General features: G+C 37.3%; 1 protein-coding gene across 1 annotated transcript in view; it reads left to right on the top strand.

Annotated features, from left to right (window-relative positions):
• ANKRD17 (ankyrin repeat domain 17) overlaps window positions 1–26,778 on the top strand; it is an 89,312-nt gene that overhangs the window by 6,192 nt on the left and 56,342 nt on the right. Inside the window, exons 3-9 of the mRNA XM_015831488.1 lie at window positions 3,276–3,423; window positions 14,182–14,329; window positions 19,634–19,867; window positions 20,913–21,007; window positions 21,813–22,050; window positions 22,895–23,086; window positions 23,403–23,512. Of these exons, the coding sequence (XP_015686974.1) occupies window positions 3,276–3,423; window positions 14,182–14,329; window positions 19,634–19,867; window positions 20,913–21,007; window positions 21,813–22,050; window positions 22,895–23,086; window positions 23,403–23,512 (1,165 nt within the window). The remainder of the gene's footprint in view (window positions 1–3,275; window positions 3,424–14,181; window positions 14,330–19,633; window positions 19,868–20,912; window positions 21,008–21,812; window positions 22,051–22,894; window positions 23,087–23,402; window positions 23,513–26,778) is intronic.

Here is a 26,778-nt window from a genome sequence, read left to right as displayed (position 1 = left end):
GTTGAGACCCTTCAAATCCAAAATGGCTCGCCAGCCCCCCGAGGTCTTTGGGACCACGAACAGTATCGAGTAAAACCCGGTTCCTACCTGATCTGAAGGAACCCTCTCTATGGCCCTGATGTCCAGCAGATGGGTGATTGCTGTAGTTACCAGAGAGGCCTTTGACCGATTTCTTGAAACCGGACACTGAATGAAGCGGACTGGAGGGTGTGACTGAAATTCTAGGGAGAGACCATATCTTATGGTCTCTCTGACCCAGGCATCCGTGGTGGTGCCGTCCCAGATGTCGCAAAACATGGCCAGCCGACCCCCGATGGGATAGTCCCCTTCGGCGTCATTTGGAACGCCTAAAGGGTCGCCCTCCTGAGCCCCTGAAGGGACGCTTGGACTGGAACTGGCCCCTGGCTCCTCCGCTCTGGCGGTCCTGCTGGCGGTCCTGCCTAGGAAGGTAGGACTGTGAGCCTCTGGGCCAATCCCAGGACTGCCCCCCCCCGAAAGGGCTGTTTCCATTCCCAAGAGTCACCCGAACGAAAGGATGACCTACGGTAGCCAGATTGAGGTCTCCTATCAAATTTCTTTGAAGGGTGGACCAAGATTTTACGCTTGTCCTTGCCTTCAGATACGTGAGGGTCAAGGACAGCACCAAACAGCGTCTTACCGCTGTATCTGGACGTAGAGAGGCGCCACTTAGATTTGAAGTCCGTGCGCCATTGTTTCAGCCAGAGGAGTCTTCGCGACGCCACCGTGGCAGCTATGGAGCGAGCTGAACATTTGGCAGAGTGTAAAGAAGCATCAGCTACGTATTCCGACGCAGCTATTATCTTACCCAGATTCTGATGGGCTCTGATCTGGTCAGGTGAAATAAGCGTCTGAAGATCCCGCAGCCACATGATTGCAGCGCGGGCAAAGAAGGAGGACGAGGTGGCAGACCGTATTGCCCAGGCCGAAGATAGATGAGCCCTGCGGCCCAGGAATTCAAACTTCTTATCCTCCGCCTTCAAATACTCAGCCATGTCCCCTGGAATGGTGGTGTTAGAAAAGAGAGAGGCCAGTGGGGCATCCACGGAAGGAACCTCTAAAAGAGATGCAAAGGAAGATGACACGTTATATAACTTTTTATCCAAACCACTAGGTGAAGGCGTGGAGGCAAGAGAAGCCCACTGGTCCTCCACCGTGGATCTGAATACGGAGGGACATGGAATCTGCTGATCCTCCTTGACCTTTACCNATTATTCACTTCTGAGCAATGAGGTAGAAGAAGTAGGCCTGGGAGTAATAGCGCCCGCCACGTGGACCTCCCAAAATGGCGGCCGCAGCGATCCTAGACTCGCCGGCCACCGGGGAGCCTGGAAGTACTTGAAAAGAGGGGACGCTAAAATCCCCAGCCACTTCTCCCACCCCGGGCCCAGAAACTTGCTTTTAGATGCAACGAAAACGGCGAACGAAAACGGCGACGGACGGAGTACGCGATCACCGGACACGCCGATCGAAGGAGTCTCCTCCGGCGATCTCCCTGGGTGGGGCCTGCAAAGCCCCGCGCCGAAGGCACCGAGGGGTGGCAGGCACGACGATCCCTCTCCGAAGGAAGGGAACGCAGTTGCCTTAGGGAGGGCAGAGGAGAAAGTTGAGATCCAAAAGGAAAAAATTAGAAGAAGGATCGAAAGAAGAAAGGAGGCTGTGAGGCCTATTTTGGAGCCTTGCGGAACAAAGAAAATACGTCTGCTAAGCTGAGAACTAAGGAAAAAACTGGGGAAGGCACACCCAGAGGGAGGCGTGGCTAAAGTTTTTTTCTTTCCTTAGTTCTCTGCTAGGCAGGATTGCATTAATAACCCATTCTGTGGACTCTACACCACCATCTGCTGGAGAAATTTTGACAGATATCACAGCATTGTTATAAAGTCTTTGATTTCATATTATATATGGGTTGGTTTTGCTTAATCAATCTTTATATGATTTATAATAATTTGCTATTTTGGTTACAAGCTGTTGCATCACAAGCGCTCATGTTTTCTCATTTTCCTGTTAAGCCTACAAAACTAGTTTATTGAGGCTGTTTGATGTACCTCCAAAATTAGGAAATGCAAAAATTAGGCTACTACAGTAGAAAAGTATTATTTCAGGGAATTACCACATAGATACTGTTTATTGGCAATTGTACAACCTTGTCTTCCTCAAAAAAATCTTACATTACATAAATATATTCTGAATAAAATATTTAATTATTTGGATGCTTCATAATGAAAAAAAAATGAAATATCAAGGCTAAGAATCAAGACCAGGATGCAAGATACTGTTTATTTGTCATTATATTTATTGTATAACTCAATGCACTGTCCTTCAAACAAATTTTCCTAAGTAGTTTAATGTACAAAATGTTAATATTACAATTAAAAAAATAAAATGAAAATATTGGATAAATATATTAATGGAGAAACATCAAATGCAGAGACATCACAAATATATTTAAAAAGTATATTATAGCATAGCAGTTATTAACATACTAAAATAATTCACAAAAGAGTTCTGCAGATCCAGATCCACTGGAGCTCTCTAGCAACTGTGGGCTTCTGACTAAAAATAATTTAAAGTAAATTTATATCTTGCCCAGCTATAACTCCAGTGAAAACTTTATTTTCATTCATAGAAGTTGCACAAATTGTCACATGAAATTATGATGCTACAAAATTTGACAACTCCTACATTAAATATGTGTTTAATTTTAAAAAATTAATGACCTAAAACAGATTTGCCTAAATTTGAAAAAACAAACAAACTAAGCACTATTTGATTTCCAGTTGAGAGGATATTTGGAAGGATGGAGAGATTACTTTTAGATAGCTACTTGCTGCCTGTGAATTATTGGTGAATAGGGAGGGCATGGAAGATATTTTGAAATGTTGCAAATGTAAAATTCTGCACATGTCCCCTGAAGCACAGAATGGGCTATTTTTCATACTGCTGAACCATGTTAATCTTGAAGTAGCAGCTTTGTTCAGATTAGACAACTTCCAAAGTGCTCAGAATATCTTACTTTGTAAAATTTCATTTTCAGAACATTTAAAAATAAGCACTAAAAGAAGCCAATTCTCTTAGTAAATGGTAGGCTATAATTTGGAGTTCTTGACACTGCAGCTTCATAATTGTTCATCTCCAGTAATCATAATATATTTCACTATATATGTATGACATGTTTAAGTATATTTTATGGTAATCTGATATCTCTGTAAAATATTAATATATTCATGCTACAAATAACTCTCTCTGTATCTCTGTAGCCGCAGTTTGGCTGAAGCTTGTTCAGAAGGAGATGTAAATGCTGTGCGGAAGTTGCTTATTGAAGGACGGAGTGTGAACGAGCACACTGAAGAAGGGGAAAGTCTCCTTTGTTTAGCCTGTTCAGCTGGATATTACGAACTTGCTCAGGTTTGTCTCTTTACATTGTAATAGGGAAGCTAGAGCATTTATTTATAACACATTCTGAACACGATATACAATTCAGTTTGGTAATATTTACTTTGGATCAAATCCATTGTCATGTGGATTGGCTATCTGTTCAGGTTGAGAATTCGGTAGATCTTCTACCATCTATCAAATTTCTATAGAGTCTCTTAGCCAGAGGAGATTTTTAAGATAGCAAAGGGAAAGGGAAAGAATAATTTTCTCTCCATTCCAAATTTCACTGACTTAATCAATTAATCAGTAGGATTGCTTTGGGTACCATTTTGTTCTCTTAAGCTGTATGCAACAGAAGCTTGGCATTAACCCGGAGGAGAGCAAAAATGCATTGAAAGAGACAACTCTAAGCCTGTTTTTTGTATCAGAAGGAAGGATTGCTACATAGAGAGATTCCAGGAGTGTTTCATGTCCCTTGCCTAAAATCATCATTCCACCTTAGTGTTGTTTTAGTTTACTGAGAATAGAAACTCTCTGTCCAGAATGTGGACTTTGGACAGAAACAACCACTGGTTTGAAAGAGGGGTCATCTATGTTAAAACTGAGCAGGCCCTCAACAGAGGGGGAGGAATATGACACCATCTATCTCCGGTTTACAACACATTCCTTTCAGCAGAAGGTTCGCACACCTATTTACACTATTCAGGTGACCTGAGGGCACAGATAAACCTCCAAGTGGCCTCAACCTCTCATAGAGAGTGCTAACAAACAGATGACTTCAAGGAATATAAATCGTTCCATTCTTCACCATTCAGTCAGAACTGAAGAAGCTTCTTGGATGAGAAGCGAAACATCTTCAAGGAAAAATAAAGTCCAGTTGCCTTTTGAAAAAGTATCTTGGGGTCTAAGCCTGCAAATGTATGATGCTGTGGCTTATGATTTCCAGCAATGCTTGCATTCTTCCTCAACAACTAGTTATTGAAATAATGGGAAGAAGGTAGACTGTAGTGGTTTTTCATTAAATGCCAGGGTGCAACAACTGCTTTGGAAAACACTATACAAAAGTATATTGATGAGAAGTCACAAAAATCCATCCTCTTCATAGTAAACAGCATTTATCTAGCTTTTGCTTCATAAATGCTTGAGCAGTACATACATGCTTTCCAACCATTTTCAAACTTAGGAAGAGTTGTATTGAATTAATGTTAGTTACTTTATTAAATGCTTCATGAAATATTCTCTAAATATTGTACAATACAACAGATGTACATTAAATATGATAAAGTGATACAATTAAATAAAAACCCTTATTGGGAGTTAGACGTCTATTAAACCTTTTTTTGTAACTGAAGATGGAGGTGAATTTTGAAGTTAAGCAAAACTGTCATCTGCTGTTTCTATATAGTGATAGATATAAAGTGTTTTATAGGTCCTGGATCACTGTTGCTTCTATATTTTAGAATAGAATAGAACTGGAAGGGACCTTGGAAGTCTTCTAGTCCAGACCCCTGCTCAAGCAGGAGGACCTATACCATCTCAAACAAGTGACTATCTAGCCTCTTAAAAATCTCCAGTGATGGAGTGCCCATGATTTCTGGAGGCAAGCTATTCCACTGGTTAATTGTCCTCACTGTCAGGAAGTTTCTCCTTAATTCCAGATTGCTTCTCTCTTTGATCAGTTTCCAACCATTGTTTCTTGTCCTGCCCTCTGGTACTTGGTGGCAGCCCCTCAAATATTGGAATACTGCTATCATGTCTCCCCTATTTCTTCTTTTCTTTAGACTAGCCCAGGGGTGGGCAACCCAAAACTAGCCCAGGGGTAGGCAACTCAAAGAGCCACTTGGACCCATTTCCCACCAAAAATAAAACACTGGAAGGCGCAAAACCCTTTTGATATCTAAAATGAAGATAACACTGCATATATCCTTTTTTACCTTTACTATAGGTGTGTGTGTGTGTGTGTGTGTATGTGTGTATATATATATAAAAAAGGATTTATGCAGTGTTATCTTCATTTTAGATGTCAAAAGAGTCTCTCTGTCTCTCTCCCCCTCTTTCTCTCTCCCCCTCCCTCTCTCTCCCTCTCTTTCTCTTTCTCTCTTTCTTTCCCTTTCTCTTTCTCTCTTTCCTCTCCCTCTCTCTCTTTCCTCTCCCCCTCTCTTTCTCTCTTTCCTCTCCCTCTCTCTTTCCTCTCCCTCTTTCTCTCTTTCCTCTCCCTCTTTCTTTCCTCTCTCTTTCTCTCCCTCTCCTCCCTCTCTCTTTCCTCTCTCTCTCTTTCTCTCCCCCCCCCTCTTCCTCTCTCCGATCTTCTGCTCACCTGGCAAGCTGGCTTCAAGTGTTCTCCAACAAGCTGACACACATTCTTATTGGGCTAGCTCAGCGGTAGGCAACCTCGGCTCTTTTATGACTCATGGACTTCAACTCCCAGAATTCCTGAGTCAGCATAGCTGGGCTAGCTAGCTCTCTCCTGCGCTTCCTGCTTCCTGCAGAGACACAGCAAAGGGAGGAGCCCCGCCCAATAAGCTTGTCAGCTCGTCAGAACAGGGTGAGGCTACTCTCTTTTTTACACACACACAAAGAGAGGGAGGGAGAGAGAGAGGGAGAGAAGCTCTGTTTCTATCTCTCTGCAAATAGCAGAGGAGGCTGGGAGTTGCAGGGGAAGGCTCAAAGAGCCGCATGCGGCTCCGGAGCTGCAGGTTGCCGACCTGTGGACTAGCCAAACCCAAGTCCTGCAAATCTTCGTATGATTTGATCTCCAGGCCTTTAATCATCTTACTTGCTCTTCTCTGAATTTTTTCCAAACTCTCTCTTTTTTACACTCTGAACTTTTTACACTTTTTTACACTTCAGCCCCTTGACCCTCAGTAAGTCAGCTTGGAAATGACTGGATTTCATATTCCAGAAAGATCCTGGAGACAAGTCCAATAACAGGGAATATGCTTTCATCCTTCCTCTGTGGTGAAAAATGCACATGCACATAAAGATTTAATCTACAAGTAGTCCTTAACTTAGGACTAGTTGTTTTACATTTATGTTCAGATTTATTACCCTTTTGAACAGATTTAAAGCACATTTGGTTCTTAAATATTTGATTTTCAACTAATTGAGAACAGAGATCCAAACTTTTATTTTTTTGCTTCTCCCAACTATCAAAAAACAATCTAGATTCAGTACAGGTCCATGATGGACAAACAATTTAATATCAAATAACTGTATTGGTGTTTATCCCTAACATCCTAAGGCTTACAAGTAGTCCTTACAACCACAATTGGGTCAAGAATTTCCATTGCTAACCAGAATTTCCATCATTAAGCATCATTAGCGACAACAATTCAGGTACTTCCCATTGCTGTCATTAACCAAATTCTACTGTCATTAGCTGAGGACCCACCCATTATTCCAGGCTTGATCCCTTCTAGCCTCAAGTCTCAGTAATAGAGCAAATAGGGCGTGAACAAATAGGGCTCAAACAGTGGTGGGGGATTCAAATATGTGAACAACCGGTTCTCTCTGTGGATGCCGCTTTTGGAAGTCCATTCTGGGCCTGGGCAACAAAAAATTAGCTACCAGTTCTGCCGAAGTGGTGCGAACTGGCTGAATCCCACCACTGAGCTTGAAGTTAAATGCTTTGGATTTTAATAGTAAGCCGGAAGTTCCAATTTGCATGTAGTGCTAAACAAAAAATAAAAAATTATCTGGTTGATTCCTGCTGCAGCGTGGTAGCATATAGCAGAACATGTTTATTCAAAATAAATTAGATTTTTTTAAAAAAAAAACAGGTTTTATTGGTTTTTTCATTTTACAAACAAGTGCTTAAGAAACAACGTGGTGGCAGGGCAATCAATTGTCCACAAAACAAAGTCATATTCATAAAGTTTGAATTAAGTCATTAAAAACCTCCTCTCTTTTCCCTCTAATGACATATTATATTCAAATTGATATATTACAATACCACTAAATCAAGTCATAGCAATCCTCAATAATCTTTCGTCTAAATAAATTTACAAATCCGAATCCTGTATTACGTTTACCTATTTCACTTACTATGTTCCATATTTCTAATCTAAATACTTAGTTAACACTTTAGGGGTCTCCCCATAATCTTTTTCCTTAACATATTCACTAAGCATTTATTAATATCATTTCTTCCTTTTTCTTATTCCTCTTCCATTGCAAATGACTATCAATTCTAATAAGAAAAGAAACTATTAATTCAAATCAGAAAGGAAAAAAAACAAAAAACAAAGAAAATGAAACAGACAAAACAAAAAAAAAGAAAAGAGAAAAAATACCTTTCTATTTCTATTATTCTTTATAATCTAACAATCAATCCCTCAATATCTATATCAAATTTCTTTAACGTCCTCCCAAATTTACTGTATCCAAAACGTATTAATACATAGACAAAACAAGTTATTATTAAGTTCAAACCTTAATTAGTTTTTTATTCAATCTAACTTCTTATTTAACTGTTTTAAGCCATAAATCAATCCATATCTAATAAGCCTTTTGAACCCATTACCTAAAACCTTAAGTCACATTCTTAAATCTTATTCTGGCTTTCCTTTTCTGCCAAACCAGTTTCCATAACAAGGCTTCTCTTTCAATGAACAAGTCACTCTTTATGCCTTGTAGAATCCTTTGAATCAAACAGAAACATCCTCTTTTCTGTTTTAGAGACCTAGCTCCTTTGTAAGTAGTCCCGTTGTTTTGAAAAGTCAAATCTCCACATTTGAAACTGTTGAATAGCCGGCTCAGTTATGTCCAACTTTGTAGATGATAGTTGTTTATCCAGGCTACCATAGTTCTCAGCTCGTTGTATTTGTCTGTCCATTTCTATTGGTTTTAAGATTGTAAGTGGATTACTTGCAATCCTTTTTGATTCCTCAGAGATCTCATCCGCATACATATGAAATAGGATGAAATCATCTTTACCTTTAGTTAGTCCCGCTTCTGTTGTTTTTTGGTCTCTAGAGTGCTCAGATAAGGTCTGGGAGTCAATTTGTTGATTCAAAGCAGAGTTTCTGTTTTTTATTTCCATAGTAAATTTTTTTATTTGCAAACGTATTTCATCAGTAGCCTTGTAAAGTTTTTCCAGTATAAGTTTATAGTCAAGTTGAACCGAGGGTTGCTCCATTTCAACAATAATTAGAAACAGTCTGTATCATTTAGTAGAGGCTATGTTCAGAAAACATTTAATCATTGTCCACCCCCACCAGTACAGCTGTTAATTTTCTTTGTATTTTTCCTTTTGTGGTAATCTGAAAGTCAAGGTCAATCTGAGTCCTCAGAAAAAAGGGAAGTTGCAATTTTATCTTTTTCCACAAGGTGTCCTCAGTACAATGTAAAATCTTCTCCCATAGACCAGGAATCTCATAAACAAGACCAGGAAACACAGAGAAAAAAAAAGAATTCAAGTCCAATAGCAGATTCAAGAAAAAGTTTTCCAAGACCCCAAAGTGAAAAAAAAGAATAAAAATAGAGATAAAAAAAGTCACTTTAAGTTAATTCAATCCATAGGCTTCTTTTTCCCACACTCACCAACGCCGCCTTCTCAGAGCAGGGAAATAATTTCAAAAGTGCTTTTTATAGGCACAAAAAAAAAAGAAGAAAAGAAAACCAAGAGAGGGAAGGTAAAAAGTCTCACCCGGCTCAGCCACGGTGGTTCCTGTTCTTAGATGTTCTTCTGACTTCTGGTTTCAGCGGCTAGGTGAACGGCCGTTTTACCGGCCGTTCTTTCCACCGTCTGCCCAAAGGAGCAATCTCGGTCCCTGGAAGAAGCTACCGCTCTCCCAAGGACGACGAGGACCTCCTCACCGGTAGCCACCCCTCCAAGGCAGCTTTTCGACCCAATTAAGGGTCTACCGGCAGCGGAGAATCAGCTGGCGAAGAGAGCAGTCTCCTCGTGCAGCTGCGAGCGCCGCTATCCGGAACCGGAAGTCAAAATAAACTAGATTTTGAAGGATTTTGCATTATTGCATATTGCATTTGTTACTCCCATGGAAGTTGCAGTTTGTATTGGATGTTGCAACTAATCTGCTGATCAGTGTGACATACAGAGATTACATATGTTCAAAAATATTTATAAGGTAAAGGAATTACATGATAATTGTAATTTGCTAATTGCTTATCAGATGGAATAAGGTATTGGTATGATATTAATCTTTAAAGTTCTAATGATTCTGATGGACAGACTTTGTTTACTATTACAATTTACAAGAGAATCCTTTTGAAGATACTTTGAGATCGAACCTTTCATTCTGACAGATGGCAAAGAACACTGAATAATAAAGATTTTGCTGAACATTTTAGGGTGTATATTATACTGGACTGCTAATCATGAAAATAGCCTGTAATTTAACATATTGTGTACTATTTTATAGAAATCTTTTGTTTTTACAGATTTTTCTTATATATATTTTAGGTTTACTAATTTTTACTTGCATTATAAGAAGCTTTGTGTAGCTTATGCATGTCCAGGCACGCATTCAGGGCATATTGCATAACATTTGTAGAACAGTATAGTTTGGGCATGCCTAGACATGCTTGGGCTGAATGGATGCTGCCTGGAAAGGCTATCAAAGCAGCTCGCATGCACAGATGTTACTCATTTCATTGATATCAGTTTCCATGTATTTTGATATGATTTTTCTAGACATAGAGTTGTATATGTACATATTTATATAACAAGTAAGCCAGTAAGTAATAAATAAGTCTTGCTATAGGGCAATTGGTGATAGCAGAAATATTTTGCCAGCATCAGAAGAGCTGTGATCTGTTCTGCTACATTGGTGGCAAGTACACTTTAAGCCTCAAAAATGCCCCATGACTGGACTTGTTAAGAAAGCATTTGAAATGTACTTTGGTTGTAAGATTGGTAATCAATACAATCATTGCCATTTGCTGGTTTGTCTGCTAAAAGTAAGACAAATTAAATACCCCAATCTGCCTTCAACCATGAGACCAGTGCCGCATGACAAACAATCTGCCAGTATCAAAGCCACCAGAGAAATAAAGGTTAGATGAAACAATATGTTTTGTGAGCTTCATCTCATAACACTGTCAAAATTAAATAACCTGGTCAGAGATTTAGGTTTGTCACATTCCCGTTTTATAGAAATCTGTTTTTACACAATGGCAGTGTTCACCTTTCAGTACCTGTTGTCTACGCTGCACTCATGAAAGAAACATATAGAAACATGGAACTGTTGTTGAAGCACATCCAGTACAGCAAATATAACTGGAATATCTGTGAAGTTCTAAATGTAGTGGCTCTGCTGCTTGGATGTATCAGGTACTGTTGTTACGTATGTGAATAGGGCAGCAATGCAAGAGAATCACATTATATTAAAAAGAAATTTGCCACTCTGAAAGACTTGAGTTCCAGGATAGAAAAATGTGGCACATGAACAACTTGTTGGCCCAGCAAGGATATTTTTGCCTCTGCTTCACATAAAACGTGAACTGTTGAAAAATTTTATGCAAGGGATAAGGAAGGTTAAGGTTTTTCTTATTTGAGACATGTTTCCAAGAATAACTGATACTAAGATGAAGGAAGATATTGTGATTAGTCCACAGATCAAATATGTCATCAGTGACAAGCAGTTTAAAGGCCTATTAGTGGAACCAAAGTAAATAATAGCCTGAAAAGCATTCAAAGATGCGTTGAGAATGTTTTTTTGACAACTATAGAGTTCTAAATTACATTGAGCTGATTGAATCTTACAGCATACAAGACCATAAAATGCAATTGAACAGTTATTTTCTGCATTGACAGTTGGACATCTCTCCTGAAAATCTAGGTAATGAACACAGTGAAAGGTTTGATCAGGACATTGCCACAATGGAAAAATTGTATCATGGCAACCGGAATCAATTAATGCTGGCTGACTATTGTTGGATATTGGAGCAAGATGCATAGAATAATGAATACAAACAAAAATCAGCAGCAAAACACTTTTAGCCATGTTGAACTCATGTAGGGTGACATAGTGACACATGCTATTAAATGCATTATAATAATTAAAAGTTAATTATTTCAGAATATTCCTATGTGATACATTTCCTACGTGATATAATTCTGAAATTATGTTTGTGTTCATCTTGAAAGGGTCTATCATAATCGCCACATATTTTTTAGGAAGCAAAACTTTTGAAAAAAAATTGTCCAGTTGTCTTTTCTGTTGCTCGCAGATTATGGAATGCACACCCTTAGGAGCAGCATTTGGGCCCCTACTTAGTTTGCATTAGAATTTGGTGGCATTGACAAGACCAACAACTTTATTAGAGAATAATCTTTTATGAGCATAGCTTATTTGCAATTAGAAAGTTTATAGGGTTTAGAAATTAAGATTTTTTTTTATTATAGGTAGTCCTTGAATTTCAACTACAATTGGAACTGGAATATGCGTTATTAAGCAGTGCAATCATTAAGTGAGGTGTGCTCAATTTTATAATCTTTTTTTAATCAGGGTCATTATAAAATCTGTCTTCTCCCATTAATTTTGGTTATTGGCAGTCCCTTGGAAAAGTCGTAAATTACGATTCTGTGATTCTGGGACATTAGATACATGCTGGTTGCCAAGCACCCAATTTTGATCACAGCACTGCAGGATGCTGCAAAGACTATAAGAACAAAATCATCATAACTTCAATGGTTGTTAAAAAAACAGTTGTAAATCAATGACTACCTGTATTAATTTTTAAATTTATTTTTGACTTTCTGGATTTTTTTATGTTAGTTCCCTTGAGTGCTTACATATATTAAAAGGGTAGGATATAACTCAACTAATTAAATAAATAACATTTTTGACTCCTGAGGTCACAAATTGTGTCTGGGCTTCTACACATATAGTATGTTTACTATGATACTAGGATCCCTAATTAAACTGTTCTTTGACCTTCTTCCCTCATGATGCTAATGTAGAAGGCAAAATTTCTGATGAAGACTATTTTGAATCATGATTTTATAAAAGGAGTCATCTTTTTTTTTGCTACACTAGGCTGATTCTCTAATTATATTCATAATTCATTTCACAGTCTTTTTAATCTATGTAATCTAAAAAGTATGTAATTTCAGATTGTACTTGCAACATCAACTTTAATTGGGAAAAACATGGCAATGCGAATGGGGGAAACCCTTGCACTTTCAGAAGAGGAGATATTTCTGTCTTCTTTCCTCAAAAGTAATATCCACAACAATCTGATGCAGCCTGCATATAAAATGGAAATTTTCTGTCATATTTGCTCAAAAAGAAGACCCAAAAAAGACAGAAACAAAGCTTCCAAAGTTTAAAAATCCTATATATTTATTATTTATTAAATCAATTTAAGAACTAGCCCTTCTCAAAAGCAAGCAACTCTGGGCAGCGTAAAACAGATACAGAGATATTTCCCAGCTTCCCATGTATAACAAATACTTTCCAGCTTTCCTATCTTGTCCCCAGGCTTTACATCTATATCTGGAAACCAGTCCTGGAGATGTTTTCCTTAACAAATGCATGTATGTCAGGCTTGTATATATCTGTGGAAATATGCATGTTTATATGCAAGTTGACTAGAGGACAAATTTTGTAATATTTTCATTTATTATTGCAAAAAATACTAATACAGCAGATATTGTCAGTCCTATCAGATAGATCAGGCTAAGATTCAGGTGCTGTCCTTCAATCTACTGCAATGTAATGATTATTAATGGACGTTATCTGTAAAATAAGGTGCCCTAATTGAACATGCACACAGACATATACACAGAGGAAAAGAGACTTTGGAAATGTGGCATAGCAAGCATAAATGTATGCATATTGTTGTAAACAACAATTCAGTATTTTGTTCCCAGTGCTGAGTGCTATGGAAAGGAATGGATTGATGAATGACATTGGAATTGGGTTGAAAGCATAACTAAAACTATGTAGTATGACTCACTGAGATTTCTAGGTAAATAAGTTTAGGAATCTTAGTCCTGTTCAGTCAGTATAAAGGGTGAGTTTGTCCATTGAACTGTCTTTTTATCCATGGAGGACCCTGATTTTCCAAAAAAGAGAAAGCCTTTGTGGATAAAGGAGACTCTGCATTCCAGAGACTGAGCTTCTACAGTGGATGATGAAAGAAAGAAAGGGTTATCATGCTTTTCCCAATCTCCCTGAAGGGACATCAGAAGCTTTGGTCTTATTCTGTTTCCCTCAGCTGTTTTCTTGATTTTCATTTCCAACCTAGGTGTTTGTTTTCAATTGCATTTTCCTTTGTTGTTCTATGCTTAACAATTTTGTAGTCTGCCTCTCCCTATTAACCAGTATTTAAGAAAAAATAAACCTTTTCATTTCTGATAAATACAATAATTACTTTTCTACTTTTACAATGGCCCACCTAACACATAAAAGAGGCAGAGTTGGCAAAGGCTATGCTGAATAGAATCTGAATTTTTGCCTGGCAGAAATCAAAAAGAAATGAGTCAGTTAAGGGTTAGTCAAAACATGGAATAAACAATAAGTTTTCATATAATCTTTTCGAACAAAGTATTTCTATTTGTTTTGTATTGTCGTGCCTAAGAAGTAAAACTTGAAACTGCAGTTTTTTCTGTCTTGGAACATGTTTTGGGTTATGTAAAGTTGGCTAAATAATGCATAATTAAAATGCAAATCATAATCATGATAATGTTGCTACATTATACTTAGAAGTATTTTAAGTAGCTGGTTAGAAGACAGAGCAAGCAACAAGAATTGCATAGTTACACAACAGATTTACTCCCTTTTTATACTAATTATCAGTTTTTGTTTTCTGTGTCAACAGGTCCTCCTAGCAATGCATGCAAATGTTGAAGACAGAGGTATCAAAGGAGATATAACACCTTTAATGGCTGCTGCTAATGGAGGCCATGTCAAAATTGTTAAGTTGCTGCTAGCTCATGGTGCTGATGTCAATGCACAATCTTCAACAGGTAAATATATTATAAAGACATGGAGGGAATGTAGAGAGCTTGGAACTCTCTATTATTAATATATAGAAGAATTTGTATGCAGATTTATTTAATACCAGTTTGGAAAAAGTATGAATTTTTGCAGAGGTTAACATGTAGGGCAGTGGAAACAACTGAAATATTGATATAGTTAAGCAAGGATATTTTTTAATTCACTTAAATAAGTTTTCCTCATGAACATTATATAAAGATCTTGAACGATTCTCTAAAATGTTGCCAAGGTTTTCACATTTTCTTTATAAAGGCTGTCAGAATTTGCTAACATTTAGAATATGATGTATGATCTGACATAGTATATCCTTTCTGTGCAGTGCTTTGGATTCAATTCAGAAATTGAGATGTTGGTATGCAGATGGAGCAGCTCCTAACTCCTAAGAACAGCTGTGTTTTGGGAGGTGCACAGCTGAAGCTGCTGGACCATCCTTGAAAAAGACAACTGTCTTTAGCAGTTGCAGACAGGTGCTATGTATATGCTCATGGACACTTTAAAAAACCCTTTTTGGGATCAGATCCAAATTATTCGATCCTTGAATTTGAAATTACATTGGTTTGTGTCACCTCCATGTATAGAGGTGACACAAAAAGAATTGTGTGACCTCCTAGCATAAAGCTTTCCATCAAAGGTGAATTTAAGTCACTTCTCACAGGTCTATTAATAGAAAAGAACATAACTGAAAAGAACATAAGTTCAGTACTTTCCCAGATAGAAAATAAAATAAATCCATCCATCCATCCATCCATCCATCCATGATTTCTGATTATTCTCCATACTAAGCATTCCCCTCTTCAGTAAATTTATAAAGACTAGTTATTTAATTAAGCAATTCTTCCATATTTTGGGGAAGGCCATTGCTATCTTCTTCCCTGATCTAAACTACATCATTTTTAAGAAAGAGAAATATTTAGTTTTATACTCTTTGCTTTTTTTTTGCCAATTCTCAAGGACAACAGGCAGCAAAGAGGGAAAGGACTAGAAGCACTCAGGCATTGGCTTTGACCTTAATTGTAGTGTCAACCTTTCTTAGAAAAGCTATGGGTATATATACTAGGTCTCCTGAAATACTTATGTTTATTTTTATATCACCTATGATCCTATCTTTCTTTGTTAATATTGCTAATTGCCTTCAGTTTTTCTCCACTTGTCTCTAATTGAAATATGGATTGCTCTCCTAGAAAACTATTTAACAGAATAACATGCTCAGCTTTAGCTACTGACTTGTTTATGCACATAATGATTGAATTAAAATTTGAAAGGAGTTCAGTTTTCAATACTTAGCAAGTTTGGTACTCATGATTCACTATTTTAATCTCTGAGGAAACAATTACAGAAATCACAACCAGATTATTGTAATTATTGAAACATTTACAACACCGCCTTCTCTGGGAGCTCAGAATACTTTCTGGTGCAGTGAAATCACCAATATGAAATAAGCATGCAATAAAAATGAATCCTCATTACAAGATCAGTGCAAATAGCAAGTTTAAAACCTGTTCTGAATGTTTCAAGCTAGTCTTTCTTGGCAGAATTTTTCTACAACAGTTAGGTGACTTATCAAGGAAATGTGCGTCCAGGTGACATTTAATTCAGGGTTTCTTTGACCATGCTTAAATGGCTCTCAACTAATTCAATTATCATGGACATATTCGTGTAGTTTTCTTGGCAACGGTACAGAAATGATCTGCTGTTGTCTTTTCCGTCATTTTTTGACTTTCCAGTCTAATCTATAGTTTTAGGATTTTGTGGTGGCCTTCCATTCAGAATATAATTCTGCTTAGGATTTAAGATCACTCCAGTTGAGTTAAATGCTGCTTCAGATCACACTGTCACAGGTATTATATTTTTTAATGTATATGTCACGGGTTCTTTTTAAACTACTCAGTTTGATTGACTCAAAAGATCCATCAAAAGCACTGGACCCTAGACAATTGACTATTTATACCTCCCTTTAAGTGTTGTGGAGATATTATATAAAAGTGAAACATACAACATGTGCGAGTTCTTTCCATGTCTATGTTTCTATTTTCTTATACTACATACTATTTCTATTACCACTTGTAGTGTTCTCTATACTATATATCTAGCAACCTGCTCTTCCCCAGTGTACATCCAGTTATGTCCTATATGCATCTGTCAGTTTGACATAGCTTCTCTGAGTGGGACCTTAAAAAGCTCAGTACAGTCTCATTATACCCTTTGTGACAAATATTATTTTACGACACTATACTGTCAGCATAAAATGGCTACCATTTTATAATAATACCATCACAACCTGGATTTTAAGAGTATAATATGCTAATGCTATTATTTTTTTTATTTTAAAAGTTTTGGTAAAGCTTTTATTATTGATTTTAACTACAAGGTTGGTAGTAATGGTAACTGTAAATTAACATTTTAAAAATAGCGTAGCCAAATGTTAATGTTAAATAAAAGAATTAAAAAAGGATATGATGAAATGAAAAAGGGTTATTTAGGTAAGGGGTTTGTGTGTATATATGTGTATATGTATACATATACATACAAATAAATTTAATTTGTACATGTGTACATACACACATATACTTTTAATTATTTATTAAATTTATATGCTTCTATTCTTACTATTAAACAATTCTGGGCAGCTTTGGAGTTTGTTCCTCAAGTTCTTTGAAGACCTAATGCACATATGAGGGCAGTTCGGAAATAAACCTCCGTTTGGTTATCAATGATACAAACTACAACATTAACATTACTTTCTGACATAATCGCCATTCAAATTGAGGCACTTGTCATAACGTCTTACAAGGTTTGAAATTCCTTAGTAATAGTCACTTGGCGCCAAATCTGGGCTATGGGGTATGTGTGATCAAAAACATCCCAATGGAACTGCTTCAAAAGTTCTTGGGTGCATCTAGTGGTGTGCGGGTGAGCATTATCGTGAACCAACAGCACACAGGAAATGGTGCCATAGAAAATCCCGCCAAATGTGAAGATGCCAAAGGAGTGCTGCTAGTTCATGGAGCGTGGTTCAACGATCAGTTCAGAAGTCTACTGTGAAACATTACGAAAACTCAGATCTGAGTCATCCATAACAAATGTCCAGGCATGCTGACTTCCAGTGTGGTGTTGGTTCACGATAATGCTCACCCGCACACTGCTAGACGCACTCAAGAACTTTTGAGCAGTTCCGTTGGAATGTTTTTGATCACCCTATAGCAGTGATAGCGACCCTTTTAGAGACCGAGTGCCCAAACCGCAACTCAAAACCCACTAATTTATCACAAAGTGCCAGGGCCACATCAGCATTGTGGTGCTCTCGGGGGGCAGGGAGGCGCCTCTGAGTGCTGCCTCTGCCATGCAAAAACTGGGGGCGCAAAAATGGGCCACGGTGCTGCAAGGTGCAAAAATGGCCACCGGCGCGCCGCAGGGTGAAGATGCACCATGCAAGAACAGGGCAGGGCTAGTATCACGCAGGCACTAGCCTCGCCCCATTTGCAGCGTGTGCATGCTCGCGGCCCGGTGTGCACATGCACGAATGTAAAATGCTTCCCCCTCCCTTTTCTTCCAGTCCACCAATCGACAATGGTTGGTGACCTCTGCTCTACCACCTCTACTCGAGCTTGCTAGTCGGCTGCTTTGCCTCCTTTGTGCTGGGCAGGGCTCCTGCTCCGGGGGCGGCCTGATGGACCTGGTGGCGGTGGCACGCGTGCCAACAGAGAGGGCTCTGAGTGCCACCTCTGGCACATGTGCCATAGGTTCGCCACCATTGCCCTATAGCCTAGATTTGGCGCCGAGTGACTACTACTAAGAAATTTTAAACCTTGTAAGACATTATGACAAGTGCCTTCATTTGAATGGCGATTATATCAAAAAGTAATGTAATATTGTAGTTTTCTAATATATATAATAAAAATTCTGTATCTGCAAGTGTCTGTCATTGATAACCAAATGGAGGTTTATTTCCAAATTGCCCTAGTATTTATAGTAGTTATTTAAGTCAGTTCACTTGTTAAAATCTGTCTGGATGATGTCATGAGCTCATTTTAATGGACTCCATTTGACAATTTCCTAAGGCAGGTACATAATGTTACTTTATTTGGAGAAACTGACATGTGACTCAGGGACCATTAAAAAAATGGCCCATATTTTTTGCTTATTATAAGGATATTCATTCAGAGTAGTTTCACTTTTAAATAAAATATCAGATCAATATGAGTTTTACTTGTAAATCAGACCAGTTGGATTGGTGCACATGGCATCTGCAGTGTTGGGACTTTTTCCTGCCTTTCCTGTCAAAAAAGCTCCCACGGTTCTGGAGCTGATTTTTGGAGGCCTGTTAGGCAGGAGCTGCAGGAACATAGACTGTCAAAAATTGCTTTCTTTTTGAGTTTCTAAAGTAGTTTTTGAATCAGTAAGCTTACACTACTTAAGAAAGCAGCTGAAATGATGGAAAGGCTTTTCATACAAATTTTTGTAATCCAAATGGTGATCCAATGTGGTTTAATCATGAAGCTGTTGGACCAGTACTGGGAAAAATAGATTCAAATGGCTTTGGGTTGATCTAACTCAGCCAATCTCACAGAGTTTATTATTGTTAAAAAGAGAAAGAAAGGGCTACGCATAGTTTCAAACTTCTGAAGGAAATACCCAGGATGTACATCTTTCAGATAAATGCACTTAAAAGAAGTAATAATCTTTTTGTATTGTAGATGCAAGCTAAATATTGTGAGATTCTTAGACCAGAATATAGAATAACATAGTTGGACATGATCTTAGAGGTCTTTTAGTCTAACCCCCAGCTTAGGCAGGAGACCTTATTTCATTCTGGACAAACAGCTGTCCAATCTCTTCTTAAAACCTCCAGTGATGGAGCATTCACAACTTCTGGAGGCAAATAGTTGCATTGATTAATTGTTCTAACTGTCAGGAAATTTCTCCTTATTTTTAGGTTGGATCTCTCTTTGATAAACTTCCCTCTGTTGCTTCTCGTCCTGCCCTCGGGTGATTTGGAGAATAGGTTGATTCTCTCTTCTCTGTGACAAATATTGGAAGACTGTTATCATGTTGTTTCTAGTCCTTCTGTTCATTAGACTAAACTTACCCAGTTCCCAGTTATTGATCATTTTTTATATAAACCAATTATTAAAGGCTCTGGCAGAGACAAAAAATGAATTTAGGATTTATTATACTGTACTGAATAACATTATCACCTCGTTGCCTCTCGTATATATATTAATACTTGAAGTATAAATGCATATCTGAATAAATCTCTATTTTTTCCTAAATAGGCAATACAGCACTCACTTATGCTTGTGCTGGAGGCTATGTAGATGTTGTGAAGGGCCTATTAGAATCAGGTGCTAGTATCGAGGACCATAATGAAAACGGCCACACTCCTCTTATGGAGGCAGGGAGTGCTGGACATGTAGAAGTTGCTAGAGTTCTGTTAGAAAATGGAGCTGGAATCAATACCCATTCCAATGAATTTAAGGAGAGTGCGCTTACACTGGCTTGCTATAAAGGTAAATATTGTAATCTATCAGTAATTAGCCATATTCTTAAGTAGAAATTTCCACTGAAGAGTGTTTACTTATTAGGATTGATTTTGATTATTTGCTCTGTTTTTCTTCCAATAAATACATTGAATAATGTTGTACTTGTAATCTTTTAAATTTAAATCATATTAAATATGATTAATACTTAGCTCTCTATATATTTTATCTATGTCAGCATGGTATTCTAATGCTTATGGAAAGAATACTTAAATTTCAAACTTTCAGTACTAAAATACGTAGCTAAGTAAAATACAAGAAAACTTTTATTGAATGAATTTTATTGGATAGAGATGGCATCCAATATATATGCATTGCTTTCCAGTTGTGAATGTAATTTGCATTTTCCAGAACTAGAAATACATTGAAACAATGAAAGACTTATAAAATCAATTACAATTATTTGATCAGGTTTGCCATTGAAAACTGTAAGACAGCATAGTGGAAAAAGTTTTTCCCCCTTCAATAGTCTCTCTCTCTCTCTCTCTCTCTCACACACACACACACACACGCTTTCTCTCTTTTTCTTTCTCTTTCTCTCTCTCTCTCTCCAGGATTCTGTTCTTTAAAGAAAAAAAATGAAAGTAAAAAAACTCACTTGGATTCTTGAATCACTTTTATTATTGTTCTGTTTTTTATTTCTATTTTTTTCCAGTTTTCATATTCAACATTGAAAGTGTCTTTGTATTTTCTCATCATGAGGAAATGTTTTTAGATTATCTGTTTTCTAGAGTCCTGTAAGTGTTTGTATTTGAGAGCATACCTTAAAATAGCTGTGCCTTTTCCAGAACTCTGGTTTTCTCATTCATTGAGACAGAGACTAGAACTTTTTATTATATGGTCTTCTGAATGCTAATGAAATAACTAAAATAGATTCCCCATAAAGGTTTTGAGAATTCTTACTTTTTTGGTTATTTAGATGGTATCTTTGGCATCTTTGTTGAATAAACATATATGATTATGAACTGAAATTTTCAGTGAATTCTGAGGTTCGGGATTTTTTTCTCTCTTTTAGGCCATTTAGAAATGGTGAGGTTTTTGCTGGAAGCTGGTGCGGATCAGGAACATAAAACAGATGAAATGCATACTGCATTAATGGAGGCATGCATGGTAAGAGTCATCAAAAGTAACGCAAATATATTAAGTTTGGTTTAATTTACTTGGTGGTTTTACAATTTTAAAAAGCAGTGCAACAGTTTACCTATATTTCCTTTGGTGAAAAGGTGGCCAAATTGCATGTAGCCCTTGAGCTACATTGGGAGAAAAATTTACCCTCTCTTTTAAACAGTTGGAATGGCATTTAAAAGAGTAAAATGAAGTCATTAAACTGTAAGGCAAACATTTTCCCCAATTAAAAGTTTCAAAACTATTCCTCTTGAAAAACTCACCTTTTTCCATTGGGGTTGGCTTTCTTAAGACATAAAATTAATATTTTTGCAGAGATTTAAAACAATTTATTTCTTTAAAAACACAAATAAAGTGGGCCAATTTTTCAGTTTTTCTTAAAAACAATCTTGAATATCATAAGTAAATTCTCCATCTCTTTACTAGAAAAACATCGTCTTCCTTTCCTGTGTCTGCCTCAAATATGCTAAAGGATTGTGTTAGTGTCTGGAATAAATGCGAGATGCAAAAAAAAAAAAAGTCTCTTCAGACAAATGAAAGTGTATTTCATTTTAACCCACAAATTATTTGCTGGAGGAGCATTTTTATCCAGCTTTTATATGTTTATTTTACTTGGGATCAATGGCTAGTAGCCTTGATGGCACCATAACGTCTGAAGGCCATCTGATAGAAAATTAGTGGGCTCCCTTGGTTGGCTACTGTGAGAACAGACTGTTGGACTACATAAGCCAGGGTCTGATCGAACAGAATACTTTCCATGTTGATACATACTTTTATTTTTGCTTTCTAGGATGGACATGTAGAAGTTGCTCGTTTACTCCTTGATAGTGGTGCTCAAGTAAACATGCCTGCTGATTCCTTTGAATCTCCATTGACTTTAGCAGCCTGTGGTGGACATGTAGAGCTGGCTGCCTTATTAATTGAGAGGGGGGCAAACTTAGAGGAAGTAAATGATGAAGGATATACACCATTAATGGAAGCTGCCCGAGAGGGTCACGAGGAGATGGTAGCATTGCTTCTTGGTCAAGGTAAAAGTATAATAAGTGTATCAATTGCAGGGCTAAATATTTCTGAATTTCTTGGATTTTTTTGGTAATTATAAAAATATAGTTAATATAAAATGCATTTGAAGAAATTCAAAAATAAAGGTGATTTGTTCGTTGTTGTATAATATGTGATATCAAATATGAAAATATTTTTACATGAGAATACTTTCGGTATTCTGATTATTTTAAATAATGTAGCAGTAACAGCAAATGCATACCTAGAAAGTTGTCAGTCAGCCAGAAAGGTAAATTTATATTCTTGTGGGTCCACTTGACTAATTTCTAATCCTCTAATACAGATAGTCCTCAACTTAAGATCACAATTGAGCCCAAAATTTCCATTGCTTTGCTCCATTTTATGACCTTTTTTGTCACAGTTGTTAAATGAATCACTGTACTTGTTGAGTTAGTAATATGGTTGTTCAGTGAATCACATAGCTTCCCTATTGACTTTGCTTGTCAGAAAGTCACAAAAGGGGATCACATGACTCTAGAACCCTGCAACCATCATAAATATGAGTCAGTTGCCAAGTGGCAGAATTTTGATTACATGACAATCGTAAAAATGGTCTAACAGTATAAAAAACTTCGTGCCATTATAATTTCGAATGGTCATTTGACAAATTGTTGTAAGTCGAGGACTATCTGTTATGATAAGAAATTGTGTCTGTTGATTTTAATTAGTATTAATACTAATGCTACTTGTAAACAATGTTAGACCTAATTATTGTAACTGTTTTTTAAAAGGCTTAACGTAGTATATCCATGCTAGTTTAAAGAACTGTTTTGAAATCTTAATTTATACTTATGTATTTCTATTTTCAAGGAGCTAACATCAATGCTCAGACAGAAGAGACCCAAGAAACTGCCTTAACTTTAGCATGCTGTGGCGGTTTTTTGGAAGTATCTGACTTCCTAATCAAAGCAGGAGCTGATATAGAACTTGGCTGTTCAACACCTTTAATGGAAGCTGCTCAAGAAGGTCACTTGGAGCTAGTTAAATATTTATTAGCTGCAGGTATGGCATTAATCTCTGAGCATTTATTGTCTCAGATTAAAACAGAGAATTTTAATAAAACCTTGCTATCTATAATTATTTTTGCCTGTTGGATATACCTTTTCCATACATGTCACTGAATCCAAGTATTAGTTTGGTTTGCTTGCTGGTTTATTTTTTTGGGAAATATCTATGCAATAACAGGAATTTTTTTCCAATAATAATTGGACATTGCATTATTTGAATATTTACAATAAGATTTATATAAACTGTCCTAATAGAGAACATTGAGATTGATTTAATTTTTCTAAGAATAATGTTATTTGTATTACTTCAGGAGCTAATGTACATGCAACAACAGCAACAGGTGACACAGCACTAACATATGCCTGTGAAAATGGTCATACCGATGTTGCAGATGTGTTGCTTCAAGCAGATGCTGATTTGGTAAGCTACTTAATGAAATTTTGTAGTCTCTTACTGTGTTTGATATTGACTAAATCAAACATAAGATGTTGAATATTAGCATGATTCCCCACCCCCACCCCCCGGAGAGATAAAACTATACTATGAGATGAGAACTCATGGTTTTTAGTCGGGTGCCTTAACCACTGCACTAAACTGGCTCTCATTATACAAACATAGAATTATTTAAACATACTAGATACTTTCTAGTAGTAGCGCTATTTTTGTCATACATTCTCAGTTTCATGTGACTTATTAAGAAAAAGTTTCGTTTTCTAAAATGGCATCCCTTCTTTCTTCTGAAGAATTGTGCCAGGTGCTCCCCCTTTCCTTATAGTGTAAGTTTTGGATTTGAGAACCATGCTGCATGACTCTTTCATAAGTTCGTACTTTTTCATATAGTTTAGCCAGGCTTCAGAAATGGAGGGGTATATATATTGTAGTAATAATAAAGAATAAAAAATAAAGAATTCTGGTGAGAATATGAATATATTGTCTGAGAGTACAAGATAATTGTAAACTATACAGCATATCCAATTTAAATTAACCAATGGCAATTACACTGTTAAAAGGACAGAGTAAGAATGCAGTTTAAATTATAAAGTAATTGCCCACATCTAGTGTAAAGTGATTGAATATTTTTTTTTCATCAGCCAAACTCTATCCCATTGGATCTATCAATTGGATATCAAACCCTGTTTCTGGAGTTAGTTTCTGCTGACAGACTAAAACTGCTGTTGGTATACTAAGTGCCATAGGCATCTGGAAAATGTTGAAATTCCTGAGGCTTTTAGTCCTGGCTGATTTCAGCTTCTGTGCCTGGGTCCAATGTGGCTTGTGATTTCATGATCTCCAAGGCAATTAGGAGCTTGTGAAAAGTAACTGTGACACTAATCTACTTCAAAGGGGACATGCTTGACTTGTTCTTTATTTCAGAACAACTAAGATTTGATTTGAATACAGGAATATTAAAATTAGTCTTTTAACAGAATAACAGGTTTGAAAGGGACCTTGGAGACCCTATCCCATTTCAAACAAATGGTTGTCCAGTCTCTTCTTAAAAACCTCCATGCTGGAGAACCCACAACTCTGAAAGCAAGCTGTTCCACGGTTCTCACTGTTAGGAAATTTCTCCTTAGTTCTAGATTACTTCTCTCCTTGATTACCGTATTTTTCGCTCTATAAGACGCACCTGACCATAAGACGCACATATCTCCTTGATTAGTTTCCACCCATTGTTTCTTGTCTCGCCTTCTGGGGCTTTGGAAAATAACTTGATCCCCTCCTCTTTGTGGCAGCCCCTCAAATACTGGAATATTGCTATCATGTCAACCCTAATCCTTTTCTCTTGACTGTCCATACCCATTTCCTGCAACCGTTCTTCGTATGTTTTAGTCTCCAGGCCTTGACATTTTAGTCTCTCCCATCTCCCAGCAGAAAATTACAGGTAGCAGTTTTAAATCATGCAGCATAAGGATAATAACATTTGGAAAGAGAAAGAATATGCTGCAGCAGCCAACATGTTCCAGCCTTGTCCCTTCGCTTCCTCCAGGCTTCTCCCCCAACCTGCCTTCCACTCACCTTCCATTTGCTGTTTCGAGCCTGGGAAGAACACTCCTACATCCTCCTATGGGTGAGAAGGAAGAGGAAGTTCCTCAGCCCTTCTCCTCTCCGCTACTTCCTTTCTAGCAATACTCGATGGTGTTGTGTTAGAGCGCCACCTAGTGCCAGTATATGCTCTCCTCCCCTGCACTCAGGCTTCAGCTCCAGGCAGCATTCACTCCATAAGACGCACAGACATTTTCCCCCACCTTTTGGGGGAGAAAAAGTGCGTCTTATAGAGCGAAAAATACGGTAGTTTCCATCTATTGTTTCTTCCCTTGCTTTTTGGTACTTTGGAAAATAGGTTGACCCCCTTTTTTTGTGTAGCCCCTCAAATATTGGAACACTGCTATCATGTCTCCCCAGTTCTTCTTTTCACTGGACTAGACATACCCAATTCCTGCAACCGTTCTTTATATGTTTTATCTTCCAGCCCCCTAATCATCTTTGTTGTACTCTTCTGCACTTTTTCCAGAGTCTCTACATCTTTTTTATAATATAATGACCAAAACTGGATGCAGTATTTGAAGTGTGGTCTTACTAAGGCTTTATAAAGATGTACTAATACTTCATGTGATATTGATTGTATCCTTCTTTTAATGCAATCTAGGATTGCATTGGCTTTTTTTGGCTGCTGCCGCATCCTGCTGGCTCATATTTAAGTAATTGTTCACTAGGATTCCAAGATATCTCTCACAATTACTGCTATTGATCCAGTTTTTACATAATCTGTATCTGTACATAAGATTTTTCGTGCCTAAGTGTAAAACCTTACTTTTATCTACATTGAATTTCATTTTGTTAGATAGGGCCTAGTGTTCAAATCTGTTGAGATCCCTTTGGATCATGAACCTAGCTTCTGGGTTGTTGGCTGCCAATTTAGTGTTGTCTGCAATTTTGATAAGATTACCTTCTATTCCCTCATCTACCCTAGGCATTTGACAGATTTGAAAAGTTTCTGGACACTAGAGTTTCCTAGCAATTTTGTCTTCTGCCTGGCCAATCTGTTGTGGTGGGGAGTGGGCTGAGTATCATGCCATAACTTTATTTTCAGTGCTGCCATAATATGAAAGAATTTTTAGCAATACACAATAATAAATATTACCATGACAAAAAAAGCCAGCATCACAATAAATTTAAGTAATAGTTAAAATCGAAGATGGATCTTGAACTTTTTTTGTTGCTATCCATAGCTTTAGGGAGGCATATATGTTGTAGTTGCTTTCTTGGTTGATTGTTGTATAACTAAGGAATCACTTCAGGTACTTCAGACCAAACAGCAACTAAGGATACCCTGGTATTGCATTTTTCTCTCTCATAACCCAGTTGCCTTGAGTTCATTTGATCACCACATTGCTGCAGCACTTTCTAGTTTCTCCATCTTTCTAAATCTCAAACAACATGCTCTTCAAAATAGTGGACAGAAGACTATAGAGACTTTATTTTATTTATTTTATTTTTCATAATTTATATGCCGCCCTTCTCCCCACGGGACTCAGGGCGGCTCACAGCATATTAAAATAACACAATACAAACAACACACACAACATTTCCCCTATAAAAGCCAATTAAAAACCAAATATTTGTAGCTGTGACATTATTAAAATCATTAAAAATTATCCCTATTTAAAATTCACCCTAGGTCA

The sequence above is a fragment of the Protobothrops mucrosquamatus genome, unplaced genomic scaffold, assembly GCF_001527695.2.
Source record: "Protobothrops mucrosquamatus isolate PMUCROS unplaced genomic scaffold, P.Mucros_1.0 scaffold_257, whole genome shotgun sequence".
NCBI lineage: Eukaryota > Metazoa > Chordata > Lepidosauria > Squamata > Viperidae > Protobothrops > Protobothrops mucrosquamatus.
The sequence above is the reverse complement of the archived record's forward strand: the minus strand, read 5'-3'. Positions and strand labels throughout refer to the sequence as shown.